This window comes from Girardinichthys multiradiatus, chromosome 6, assembly GCF_021462225.1.
Source record: "Girardinichthys multiradiatus isolate DD_20200921_A chromosome 6, DD_fGirMul_XY1, whole genome shotgun sequence".
In the NCBI taxonomy this organism is placed as follows: Eukaryota; Metazoa; Chordata; class Actinopteri; order Cyprinodontiformes; family Goodeidae; genus Girardinichthys; species Girardinichthys multiradiatus.
Window position 1 is genome coordinate 14,913,760 of NC_061799.1, and position 14,031 is coordinate 14,927,790.

The 14,031-nt window shown below is 37.1% G+C and overlaps 1 protein-coding gene across 2 annotated transcripts in view; it reads left to right on the plus strand.

Moving 5' to 3' along the window:
- The first annotated feature begins 664 nt into the window (after positions 1 to 664).
- LOC124870069 (solute carrier family 12 member 7-like) overlaps positions 665 to 14,031 on the plus strand; it is a 36,416-nt gene continuing 23,049 nt past the window's right edge. Inside the window, exons 1-4 of one of the 2 annotated variants that reach the window (XM_047368511.1) lie at positions 665 to 1,468; positions 10,392 to 10,480; positions 10,564 to 10,689; positions 13,262 to 13,408. In XM_047368511.1, coding sequence (XP_047224467.1) covers positions 1,321 to 1,468; positions 10,392 to 10,480; positions 10,564 to 10,689; positions 13,262 to 13,408 — 510 coding nt within the window. In that variant the 5' untranslated portion in view covers positions 665 to 1,320. The remainder of the gene's footprint in view (positions 1,469 to 10,391; positions 10,481 to 10,563; positions 10,690 to 13,261; positions 13,409 to 14,031) is intronic. The other variant, XM_047368512.1, reaches the window with a different exon arrangement.

Genomic DNA, 14,031 nt, shown 5'->3' on the forward strand with positions numbered 1-14,031 from the left:
TCGTCTGCATTCTGGGGTCCTATATCTCGCAAACCCTAACACTCAAATGCATTAAGTATTTTTCCACACTCAGATGGTAAATAAGTCTAATTCATTTCAATCTTTTAATGTACTAAACAACAAAGAAACAAAGGACCTGCAACTAAAAACTGTCTAGTACCAAAAAAAAAAAACACAAACACAAAAATATTTCACTGCTATTGGAAGTTTTAGTTTCAGAAGAAAACACATCATAAATACAAAAAAAAAAAGGCAAATGAGGAAGCTTTCCAGCATGTAAAGCACAGACTTTGTTGTTGTAAATCATAATCGCTTTTTAATGCTGACGCTGCTCTGAATAACATTTGAAGGATGTCTCCAGTGGCCACCAGCATAAAAAAAAGATACAAGCTGAAGGTAAAAGTGCAACTTAAGAGATCATTCCCACAAAGTAAAAATAATTCATGTTTATAGTTGTCCATTGTTACCCAAGCTCATTGTTTTTCCCATGTGGCCTGTCCATTGTGATCCACACTGGTGCTCAGAATAAAGAGGAAAGTTCTTGTTCAAGGATTCCAAGGTGTTTCCTTTATGGCTACAGTGTCTGAGGCCATGAGAGTCTGTCCTCTCTCTCTGAACAGTAGCACTTCACGTTTACCCAGAATGCACTGTGGAAAGGTGACACCCATTTTTCTTTTTCTTTTTTTCATCAGGAAGCCAAGACGAAAATTGTCAGCCTGAAGATAGAAGAAGAAAGTAAAAAACAAATGATTTGGTTTGGAGAAACAAAACTTTTGACTGGTATTTTCTTGTTATGTTCTTCTGAGTAGGATTTGTGTCATTCTTCTGTGAACTGCTGACTTGTTCGGCTCTTGTACAGACAGTGAAGTTAGATTCTCTAGTTTTTTGCCATTCCGGAGGTGTGAGAGAGGAAAGTGGGACGGCTGGAGTGGAGGGAGGAGCTCCAGGGTTCTGCATGTCTGGGCTTTGTTCAAATGGTAAATAGAGGGTCAAATGGGGCAATCTTAGGTCTTCAGGAAGTGAAGAAAAAAGGGAGGGGAAAAAACAAGGAGTGACAACACTACAGTGGAGGACTTTGGCCTGTCTGATGGGCAGAAAGCAGGGCTTTCACCCTTAACTTAGAGGACGTTTCCAAATAGAAAGATATGGAATATGTGTGATTTTGTGGTCACACTGAAGTTCTAACATTTTCACCAGTACCCTGATAGGGTTCTGGACTATTGTGACTCTCTGCTGAAGTTATCCTTTGTTGCGGAGGGGACAGCCATCAAGCCTCTGTTTTCTGCTTGTTATCACCGTACACCTGACAGAGGAACCAAGATGCCCACAAACTTCACTGTGGTGAAAGTGGAGGACATGGGGGATGGAAGCAACAGTGGAGCTGCAGCTGGAGGTAGCAGACCCATCAGTCTGGACAAAGTCTTCCAAGATGAGGGGGATATTACCAACTTACAGGAACCTGAGTCAGGTACGGGCAATCTAAAGACAGCATATCAGCTTTGTCTTGTCTTGTTTACATTTTCATAAACTAAAGAAGGGTTTTGAGGTAACAGAACAGTTACCCCTCCCAGGATGCACTGAGATAAGAACATACACAGTGTGCAAGTATGATAAAGTGAAAGAGTGATTGTGTATGTGAGGACATACAAATGGAAAACCTCTGCAAACACATGCTATAACATGCACATGTTTTAAACACGCAAAGAATTTAAAGAGCTCAGCCAACTGGAACTTGCACTAAGTTGATTAATGCGGTTGTGAGGAGGGGCTGTGTGTTGCCAGGTTATAGGAGTCTTAAATGATGGTTAAAGCTCTATGACTCATTATGACTCTGCTGGAGAGCTGCATGTGTTTTATAAAACTGTTCAACCTAAGGAGAAATTGTTGTCAAAGCTGAGCTACAAATATATTCTTCCTGTTTTAAGGTTTTTAGGTTGACTAGTGAAGTTTGCTACAAAATTGTCCTCTCAACAAACCTTCCACAAAGGAAGCGTAAAAGATTAAACCTCAAAAGAATGTATCCTGGCTTGCGAAACATTTAGACCAGAGAGAACATGTATCATTTACAGTGCTATGCAGGATTCATACCCCTTAAACTATTTATATTTTGTCACATAACAAGCGCTAACTTCTATGTATTTATTGAGATTTTAATTGACCAACACAATGTATTGTAAGGGAAATTGTACATGTTGCTCTTGCAAATAAAAATCTGAATGTGTAGCATGCTTTATTTTGTTTTCAGCACCCTTTGCCCTGATCACCATAAATAAAATCTATTGCCACTGAATTCCTGAAAGTTTTTAGCTGTATGTAATGTAATCTTACTATAAACACAGCCTGTCTCGGACCTGAGTCCTGGCCCGTGGATGTTTGCTGCATGTGTTCCCCCTCTCTCCACCCTATTTCCTATCAGATCACTTCTGAAAACAAAAGAGAAAGATAAAGGTCACTGGTGCCTAAAAAAATAAATGTTAGGAGTAGAGAACAACTGTAAATCTAATGGCATTTCACCTAGACTGACTCGCGAGGCAGCAAGACCATAAGTCAGGGAGGCAGGCAAGCCAGCCATGGTTAATCTACAGGAGCTTCAGAGATCCACAGCTTAGGTGGGAAAAGCTGCTGACAGGGCAATTATTAGATCCACAAATCTGGTCTTTATAGAAAAGTTGCAAAAAGAAAGCTATTGTTTAATGAAAGCCCTAAGTCCTGTTTAAAGTTTTTCACAATCAATGTAGAGGATACAGAAAACATGTGGAAGACATTGCTCTGATAAGATGAGACCAAAGATGCACTTTCTAAACTACAGGTAGGTGCATGGTGGTTCAGTGGGTAGCACTATTGCAAAAAGGCCCTTGCTTTAAATACTGTTCTGGGCAGTTCAGCATGGAGCTTGCATGTTCTCCCCATACATGTGTGAGGTATCTCTGGGTACTCCTGCTTCACATTTGAGTCTCCCTTTTGCCCTGTGATGGACTGGTAACCTGTCCATGGTGTACCCCACCTCTCACTCAATGACAGCTGAAAATAGACACCAGCCTCCCTGCGACACTGCAAGGATAAGTGGGTATGGATGCCTGGCTGGCCTAAATGCAAAATGCAGGTAAATAAAGGGCAGTCCTGGCAGAAAAGATGTTAGAGACTGCAAAAGACTAGCGTGTGTTGTGTGTTCGTTGGGGGTGGGGGATATCACTCTAAACATAAAATACATAAAAGTAAGTGATTGCAATGTGATAATATGAAAACGTTCAAGGGTTATGGATACCTACACAAGGCACTGTAACATTGAGGTATCAGCCCACTTGAAACTCATTCGAGAAATAAATTAAACCGGTATTACTAGTTAGTGTAGTTTAAGTGACAGAGTGTGTTGTTCTCTATTCATAGTTTTATTGTTTAAAAGGCAGGCAAGCTTGTATGGCAGCTCCTTTGTCATTTATGTCTGTGTGTCAGGGCCCGTGTGAATCAGCAAAACACTAAAAGAACTTTGACTTCATTATACCCACCACACCACCTTCATTTATACAGCACTTTAAAATTAACCAAAGTCCACAAATGCTGAAAATATGCAAATGACATAAACAATTAAAGAGAAGAAAATAAGACAACTTAAAGTAGAGTCAACCTTTTAAAATGTGACAAAGGTTTTAGCAAATAAAAACACTACTCACAAAACGTTAGGGATATTGGGCTTTCAGGGGAAATTTATGGATGTAAAAAGTTCATTCTAAAATAACATCATGAAGTATGCAATGGTGATTTCCTCATCTTAAACAATTTATTGAAACAGAAGCCAGCAACAGTGGCAGGCATACAACAACAAAAAATGTCACTGTGCCCTTGAGCATCAACTACAGCTTGACAGCGACGTCTCACTTTGTTCACAGGTTGACCTATTGTCTGCTGAGACATGGCATCCCACTCTTCTTGAGGGTTGGCCCTCAGATCATTAAGGTTCTGGGGTACAGAGTAACAAGCCTCTAGACTCAGCTGATCCCATAGGTTTTCTATAGATCATTCAATATCTTTTGAGCAGCTACAGTACGGTCATCTCTAAGTTTACACTTGGTTTTAGCCACATTAAGGAGCTGGTATATTTGGCTGTAGTCTTTTCTCTGCGAGATCTGCACAAAATCACTGTTCAACATATTCATGCCCAGCTTTAATGTGGGAGCTAACTCTATGTCTGCTCACCATTGTCAACTTAGAAAAAAACATACTTTCAGTGGGGGGGACAGGTCACTAAGAGATCCAAAAGCAAATAAAAGAACGTTTAAAATGATCCTAAAATGTACAGGTAGCTAATGAAGTGAAGTTTAAAGGGGGCAATGTGATTAGACTTTCTTGTACCAACTAAAAGACATGATGCAGCATTTTGTACAACCTGCCAGTGCCTATGTACGCATCACTAACCAACATAAAGCTTGTCACACTAATCCAACATAGATGTAACAAATGCATGGATTACTGTTTGAAAAGCTGCTTTGATAGAATGGTCTTTACTTTGGCGACCTGCCTCAAATGAAAACAGACGTTATCGGGCTTTCAGGTTTACGATCTACATCCATTTTGACTTAGATTAGTGATAATCGGTCTAACATACTGTACCAAAGAACCCAGATCTAAGGTGGAGGTCTCAGAAGTGCCACCAAAAACCATCACTTCTGTATTTTGCTGTTTAAAATGTAGATAGGTCCGAAGCTATCCAGGCCTTTGTCATCATAACATTTGAACAGTGAGTATACTGAGAAGCGCTTTTTTTTAAGATAATTTGTCTGTCATCCCCATAGCAGTGGAAAGAAACATCATGTGTCTTAAAATTAGAGCCAAGGGGTAGCAGACACAGAGAGAAAAAATAGGGGCCTAAAACTGAGCTCTGTGGGACCTCACATTGAAAAGAAGCAGCAGAGGATACTAAATCGCAAAGTTTGACACAGCAACTTTGCATTGAACCACTGCAATGTAGTAGTCCTGACACCCACCCACTGCTTTAAAGCTGAAATAAAAATTTTAAGATCTACTGTGTCGAAAGCAACGGTTAAATCTGAAAGTACAGTGATAACATAGCCAACTGAGTCAGTTGTTAAAAACTCTTAAAAGTGCAGAACTAGAACTGTGTAAAGCTTTAAAACCAGACTGGAAAATGTTTAAAATACTATGTTCTTTTAAAAAAACCATTAACTGTTTGTAAACTAGATTTTAAAGAAATTTTGAGATAAAAGGATAATTTTCAAAAATATGGGGATTAAGTGCAGGTTTCTTAAGTAGGGGCTAAATTACTGCCCGTTTAAGATTTATAACACCACAACACAAACTACTATTTATAATTGAATGTACAAATGTTGCTATAGTGACCAAACCTTTTTATGTGTCCGATATATAAGACACACAATCTAAAAGATATAGAGAATGACTAAAAAGTATCTTTAGACATCTGGAGACGTAATAATTAACATTACCTCAAAAACATTGTGAAACTTTTTTCTTGTAAATTTAGTTGGTTTAATTTGCTTTTTTACTTTGAAATGATTTTCCCTTATGGAACAACTCCAACAAAAGTCGCCAGACTGCAGCTTTGTTGTGTTATGTATCATGTTAATAGAAAAAAAGACCAACAGTGTTTTTTTGCTGCACCTGTTTCATCAGGTGATAACTGGAATTTTCAAAGTCAATATTCTAAAAAAGACATAAAAGACAAAGATGTGTTTTTGTTACTGAACACAGTTGAATAAAACAAAGTAGCTGATCTTTTATCATCAAGTTTATTAAGTATAAATATACAATAGAAGATAATAAAAATATATAAATAAAAATGCTAAATTGAGTTAGTAGTAGTTTTAAAGACTCAAATACTTAAGTGGAAATAAAAAAAGTTACCTACATTTATCTACAACATGTTCCATTTTTAAATAGATCAGCTTGTAATGTAATTTAAATTTCGACATGAAATCAGCCAATTACGAAAATATTGTTGGTTAATCCTATAAATAATCCTAATGACTTTTTTGTAGGATAACTCATTTATTTTTTTTACAATATGGCAAAATCCAAATCTTGTGATTTTCTTGATGCTGATATTCTCTTACTTTCTACTGCATGCCATTCTGGTAGTGGAAGATGTCTCAACCTGTGCAGCAGGATTCAGACCCTCAGATACACGCCAAGTGCTGATTAGGCAAGATGCTAACTGTATAAACACCATCTCAGCACCATCATTTTCTAACAGGTTATGACCTGGATCAAGTTTCGTCCTGTTCCACATTCTGCTTGTTCTACGGGCTGACTGAAAAATGACACAATGTGCTTGGTAATAGTTTAGCGAGGTTTTGTTCTCTTAAATGTATTTAACATAAACCGCAACCCTTAGTCGAACCCATAATCTGAAGTAGCCAAAAAGAGACAATATGCAGGATACCAAAGATTTCAGAAATTATAAATCTCCTCCCATATGGAATACATAAATGTGTTAAAAGTACATTTCACCAAACCTTGTTTTAGTAAAAGAAAAAAATGTCTCAACATCTTATTTCTAGAGAAGCAAAAATTATAAAAGTAAGTCTTCAAATATAACAAATATTTTAAAAAATCAAAACGCGTTTTTATATTTCTAACTTAAAAACTTAACTAAATAAAGTAGCCCGGGCCCATTTTTGTGAATGCTGACCTACATAGAAGAACAGTTAACAACAAAGTTGTTGCTCTAGCAGTGTTGGACGTAAATACAGGGTTCCTACAGTCTTGAGAAGTTTGAAAAGGAAGCATGGAATCTGCTTTTATCAATTTGCAGATATGGATAAGTATGGAAATATATTTGAATTTCCAGACTTTTTCTTGCTTTAATTTTTAGATTGGTTTAAATAAAATTTCCATCCTCTATCTTATTATTTGTGACATCACATGTTAATTTTAAAATGGTATCTAGCAGTATTTTGCTTTTTTACTCACTGACTGAAAGAAGAAGAGAAAGAGCCATTTACTAGATATTTGGTCTTTGGACAGCGGTTTAAATTCGCTCTTGTGTAAAATGCCAAATAACTGCTAAACAATTGCTAAATTGCTAATTTTATGACTATTTTTACAAACATGATCAAGGTACAAAATCACACAAACATGTTTGTAAGAATCTACATTTAGTCTAGGCTATCCATGTCTATATTTAACAAAACCAAGGGTTATTGGTTCTGAAAATGGATTGATTCAGGCTACCAATGATGCCACAAAAGCAGTGGTCTTATGCCAGCCTCTGAAAATCAAGACACTTTTTCATATTGTCTTTTTATTATTTGTTGAAATTACAGACAATAGGATTCAACTATTATTCCAGTAGGTTAAATAAGTATAACCATGTACTCAAATGTAAAAAGTTTAATTTAAAAAGAAGAAAAATTTTGAAATTTTAATCTGGAAAAGTATGAGATTTTGTGAGGCAAAATGTGTAGATACCCTGTAAACAGCCAACATGATCAGTAGGAACATACAGCTGTATTAAGGTTATTTTGATTTGACAGGTCACTGCTAGTCATAAGCTGTAATCGCACATGGCACGTGCACATCTGAACCTTATGTCAAGGTGCTTTTGTGTGACACAGTTGAGCAAAAATAGCTATTTGCGCTACAGTGTGTGAAAATAAAAAGCAGAAATGTTACTCATCAAAGTGGAAACTTATTTGTACAGCTATGGTTTGTTTATATGTTATTTAGATGGGGTTATGCAGTTTTGTAAAAAGCAACTAAATACATCATTGAGTGCATGGTGGGGAGTTTTTGTGTTTACCTGTGCGTGTGCATGCACAGGTGGTGGGGGTTTTTGCTTACCTGTGTGAAATTGTACAAAACCTTTTACAAAGTTTTGGACTTTTTGTTTGCTGTAATAATGTATGTTGAAGAATTCAGAAATTAAACACAAGGATGGAAAAACCACACCAAAATACTCACATTGGAACTTATAGTAGATAGAACTTATATCTAATCATTTAATTGATTTCTGAGTCCATATATTTAGCCTTCCATTTACAGTTACATAAAACCAAACAAAAAAATCCAGACGAGAGAAAAAAAGCTGCATTTTTGTGTGATCCAACTTCAGTACCTACAAAATAGTTATAGTTACAATAGGTTTGACTGCTTTTACTACGAAGCCACGATGTTGTAACACGTGCATAATGTGGCTTGGCATTACCTTGCTGAAATAAGCAGGGACATACCTCAAAAAGACATTGCTTGGATGGCAGCATATGTTGCACCAAAACCTGTATGTGGCTTTTAGCAGTAATGGTGCCTTCACAGATGTGCAAGTTACCCCTGCCATGACCACTAACACACCCCCATACCAGATACACAGATGCTGGCTTTTAAACTTTGTGCTTGTAACAATCCAGAAAGTACTTTTCTTATTCGGCCTAGAGGACACGGCGTCCATGATTTTCAAAAACAATGTGATCAATTTTCTACTTTACGTCAGTCCATTTTAGACAAGCTTGGACTACATTAGAAGATGAACATTGCAGTTATGTCAGAACAGTCAGCTGAAAACGTTTGAGATTAAGCACAAAATCTGGACTTGTCTAGCCTCATTGCCCCGTGTCTTGGCCCTGTAATAAAAGCTGACGTGCTTCTTAAGAACATTATTTTTTGTCGCTACATTACTGGAGTTTTATTGTTAGTTAAGTTCCTTGACCCTGTGCTGATGTGGTTGTTTGCAACATTATGTTTTACATTTTGACTTACCTCTGCTGCTTCTTTCAGTTCAGTTAAAAGTTGCCTTTCTTTGACAGTTGAAATGTAACATTTGTAAGTTTGAAAATTTTATATTTATCGATTTATAACCAAAAGTCCAAAAAATTAAGCAGAGAAAAGTACGTCAGTCATTTGTTATTTCATTTCCTGGAAGCAAAATACAATAAAAATGCCAGTATACTGGTACTTCATCCAGGTAAATATTAAATGCCGATGTAAGTAAAAAATATCAGTCTGAAGATTTATTTTCAAATTTCTAATGTATCAAAAGAAATTCTGCATCCTGCATGAACGTGATGACTAGGTTTTGTAAATAACCTGCATTTGTACATGAAGAAATATTGACACCTAGAGACTACCTAACCTTTCTTTTTAATTTGCTATTTTTTAAATGAAGTAATATAAAAACATTTAAGAGTTTCTGTATAAACCTTTAGGTGATTTGGTCTATGAACTTGAGTTTTTTAATTTCTAAAATTTAGACCTAATATATCTTTAAGGTTTTTTCTGTTAAAATCCCTCCAAGTGAGCCTAACTAAGCATCAGATGCTTTTCAAGCCTTTAGCTTTTCCCTCAGTCTCATAAAATATATTTTAACCTCCACCTGGTCAATGAAGTAAAGAATATGTTTCATTAACAGGGACTCAATGCCATTTGGTCTTTACTGAGAGCAATCGGTTCTAACAACAACAGACTGACATTGGATCAGAACAGCAGAGAGAGGAGGATTTCAGAGAACAGAGTTAAACGTTAGCAGCCTAAAAATATCCAGTTACACAGTTGCCTTATGTAAATGTATGCATTTACATAACTGTTAGGACAACTCACAACTTCCACCTGTAGGCATGCCTGCTTCCCAGTAATGGCCGCCTACCTACAGAGCACTGCAGGAGAAATGACCAGAACCAGAACTTTAACCGAATAATATTGGAATCACTTATATAAAGTGCATGTCTGCATTGATTTCCAGTTTGAAGAAAAATATTTTTAGTGCTACAATTATAGTTGAGCTCAGAAACAGAACAATTTTAGCATTGAACCAAAGGCCAGAAAAGAAACATACATTTTTCATAACCCCAGGTCAAGATGTGTTACCTGCTGGTGTTTTTACCGGCGTTTCACCAGTAGTGTTGTTGTTACTAACTAGGGAAGCACGATATGAAAACTTGTGCCAGTATTGATATCCGATTTTAATATTGCTGTTAGGACCGATAACTGATATTTACCAATATTAAATATGCTATTTATATTTCCCTACCCTTCTGACACTGTGAAACAACTACTCCACACTAACATTGTTTCTCTGCTTCAGTTGGACATCCAACAATCATGTGGTGTATCACTTTCACTGTCACATGCTCAAACAAATGCCACACAGCTCCCTCTACCCTCCCCATCTCGAAATGCATGCACAAATGGGAGCAGGAATAAATGTTAGTTATTAATATCGGTCCAGTTTTACTTATGGGACTGATACCAATATGTTAAAAATGTACCTACATCTACATGTACCGATGTTAATGCTAATAAATCGTGTATCCCTGTTACTAAAGTCAGGAGAGTACAAGTCAACCACATTGTATATGTGCTAATCCTTCTTTTGTCTTTCTTGCTAGTTTGTCAGTTTTTTCTTTGGTTCTGTATGTTTTTAATAGATGAAAATCTGAAAGAGTCCACTCCATTTATTAACTCGAACAATGATGAGGATCACAGTTATGACGGAAAGAACATGGCCTTGTATGAGGTAACTGAAACTCTTAATTTTGGTTTGTTAAAGATTGGATTTGTTTTAGGTTTATTTTGATGTTTTAATTTGTTTGCCTTTAGGAGGAAATGGACAGCACCCCCATGGTAGCATCTCTTCTCAACAAGCTGGCCAACTACACCAACCTCACCCAGGGCGTTCGTGAGCATGAGGAGGCTGAAGACGGGGGCCGGAGGGTTGCTGTCATGGTACAGGCCTCTCTCTTAGTAGAGAAAAGTTTCTGTCACTAAAGTGAACACGTTTTTAACCCAGTAAAGTTATGGATACTTTACGGTGAAATTGGTCATGTCCAGCCGTATAAATATAGACGTCTATGCTCTTCAAATGATTCTAGAATAGCATTTCAGCATCAGTTTATTTCTGAGGTGGACTTTGATCTTTTTCTATTACAACACAAAGCCATAAGCAAAGTGAAATAATGTTGAATACCAAAAGAATGAGGTGTGTCGTTTTATTGCAACCATTCAATTTATTAGACTGTTGCACGAAAAGCTTTTGGATTAGAACAAAAAGCTGATCAAAGATGTCAAACCAAGGCTGATGCTTTGATACAGGAAGACAACAGAAGTGTTATAAGGGGGATTAGAGCAAATACCCCATGACCTTTGAAGATCTTCCAGTTAATGGGTAAACATCTTTCACAACATAGCGTGACTCATGCAAAGTTGGTTACACTGCATGGTGGTAAATTCTACCAACTAACAGAATTGCTTATTGATTACAAATTTGCTAACAACCCTTGAACCCTTGCTCTACTTTGTAATTTAATTTTTTTTTCACTTTTTGAACACATTAGGGTTTAAAAATGATTAGTGAACTATGGATCGTGGATTATTCACACTCACTACAAACCTGCTTGAATGAAGTGCTAGAATTCAAAGCGAAGAACTTCCAATGAAGACATATTTGCTCTTAAGACTTCATGTTTACATGTTAGCCAATACCCAAAGTTAACAAATACAGTTAATCAGCCTTGTAGTCAACTATAGTTTCCAATGTGTTGACCTGTCCATTTTAAGACCTGTCTTCTCAAAGAGCCAGAGACAATGTGTCACAGATAAGCTTTAACATACTTTTATTTGCTGTGTTGAAACCTGATCTCACTCAGTTTAAATGCCAGATTTATGGAAGCTTGCAAAGCAGCCAAGTCATTTAAAAATTATTTATGCACATAAGTCTACAATCAGTCATCATACCCAAAACGTGCGAATTTTGCTTAATTGATGGTAGGTATAGGAACATTACTGTTCAAATTTTGGGTGGCATTTGCTCAGCAGGTGTTCAAATGAGGTAGATCTCATGAACTAACTTGCTATAACTGCAACAAAAGTCATCTGTTCTGTGTGGCTAATGCAGAACATTGGGAAGTTTTGATCAAAGTAGAACTTTAACTTTGAACTTTTGGTCTGTTAAGAGGCCTTGATTGTGTCTTCATTAAAACCCGCCCCCGAATGATATCCGAGAGGAGGAGGTCTGAAGCTTGAGTCTAACATGAATGAGTCAAACAATGCAGAGAGATTGATGAAAGGAAGAATGAAGGCAGAGCAACTTAGGGGAGAAGATATGAAACATGTGGAATTACAGCACCACAAAAGGCACTTTGCATAATTTAGAGAAACAGCTGATTGCAAAAGAGAAGGCACAGGACAACGTGTTGTTGAGTCAGAAGATGGTATGTACCTTTTGGTGTTTGGGGAGGAAACTGATAGTAATGCAAGCAATGTTTGATAGATGATTACTGTTTTGAAGTAATGACTGTATTTTTTTCCCCATGGGTTTTGGGTGGTGTGACTGAATTTGCTGTTTAAGGCTAAAGTGACATCTGTTTGAAGGTTTCATATTATTCATACAGTAAGTAAAATTATTTCCGAATTGCTGTTTGAAAAGGGTGATTATTATAATTTCATAGTTTTGGGCTTATAGATCTACTATAAGCCCAAAACTATGCTGCTTCTCCAGATTGAAAGAAGTCAGCTGATATGGTTTAAGCATCTGATCAGGATGCCCCTTGAAGGCCTACCTTTAGAGGGCTTGTCCTAGTGGGAGGAAACCTTGGGGAAGACCCAGAACTTTCTGGAGGGACTATATATCCCCTCTGGTCTGGGAATGCTTCGGGATCCCCCAGAATGAACTGGAGCATGTCGCTGGAGGGAGGGATGTCTCCCCAGCAACATCTCGATGGATGGATGGATGGATGGATGGATGGATGGATCAATGGATCGATTGATCGATCAACAGGCAGGTGCAGTGTTCTGAATCCAAAAAGTATGGACAAACTGGAAGGAAAATGTAGAAAAGCTTGTGATGGCACGGATGTCTGAAAAAAAAGGTTGCTTTTAGTTTTTTTCACAAAACAATTCCATTAGCAAAGTTTTTTTTTTGACATCTGCAAGCATTGCTAACATGAAAACACACACACTTGTGTGTTTGTGTGCAAATTTTTTTTTTAATGGTGCAAAAAGCAGGGACTGTCTGTAAAACAGTATGGGAACCACTTCAATAGAGCATCTATGTTATGTGGTAAAAAAGGAGATTTGTATTATAGATGTATAGGTTTGAAATCGTCAGCAAATATATGATTCTGCAATGCAAAAGTCTTAGAGGGATGTTTCCAAATTGCTGAATCTATCCCATGAAGAACTGAGGGAGGCTGTTCTAGCAAAAAGGGATCTAGTAAAGTGTACATAATAAAGTGACTAGCACAGGTATTTTCAGTGTAACTGTGATGTCTGACATGTTTGTGTGTCTTTCCGTCTCCAGGTTCCTCAGATGGGCACTTTTGTAGGGGTTTATCTGCCCTGCATGCAGAACATTTTAGGTGTGATCCTCTTTCTCCGCCTTACCTGGATCGTCGGCACAGCAGGAATTTTGGAATCTTTCGCCATCGTTTCTATGTGCTGCATCTGTGTGAGTCTTTGGAATCCTGTTAGCAGTACCAAAGGGCATCTTGGTTTATTTTACACAATTTTTCATTTTCTAAAATTCTACGTATTAACTATTACATACTGTATTTACAGTCAAGTTTCAAGTTCCTATATAAAAAAATGCTCTGCGATATTTAGATTAAAACCTGTCTTGAGTCCAATGCATGTTAAGTGTTATTCTACATGTCTGGTCCCAGAAAAAGTTCTCACAAAGCGAACAGAAAGTTTCTGTCTTTTTACAGCCTCATACGTCAGCAGCGGCAAATGGCCAAACAGAGCTTTAACTGTCTAAAAAGTCTTAAATAAACTTGACTAGGACTCGTGATGTAATGTGAACAAATCGCACACAAAATCAATCAACGATATACATCCATGCCTGTGATGTTTTTCTTTTTACTTCATTGAAATCGCCAAAAAATGACTGAGGTCATGATGTGATCAAATTTCATAGGCAACAATATTATTAAAATATGAACTTATTCAGAAGAGTGGAGACATCTGTTTTCTAAAACTAAAGAAACAAAGATTTCATCAATGTTATTTTACCTCATAATTGGAAGCTTTTTTGTCCCAACTGACTGAGAGATGACTTTTCCCAAATTAGCC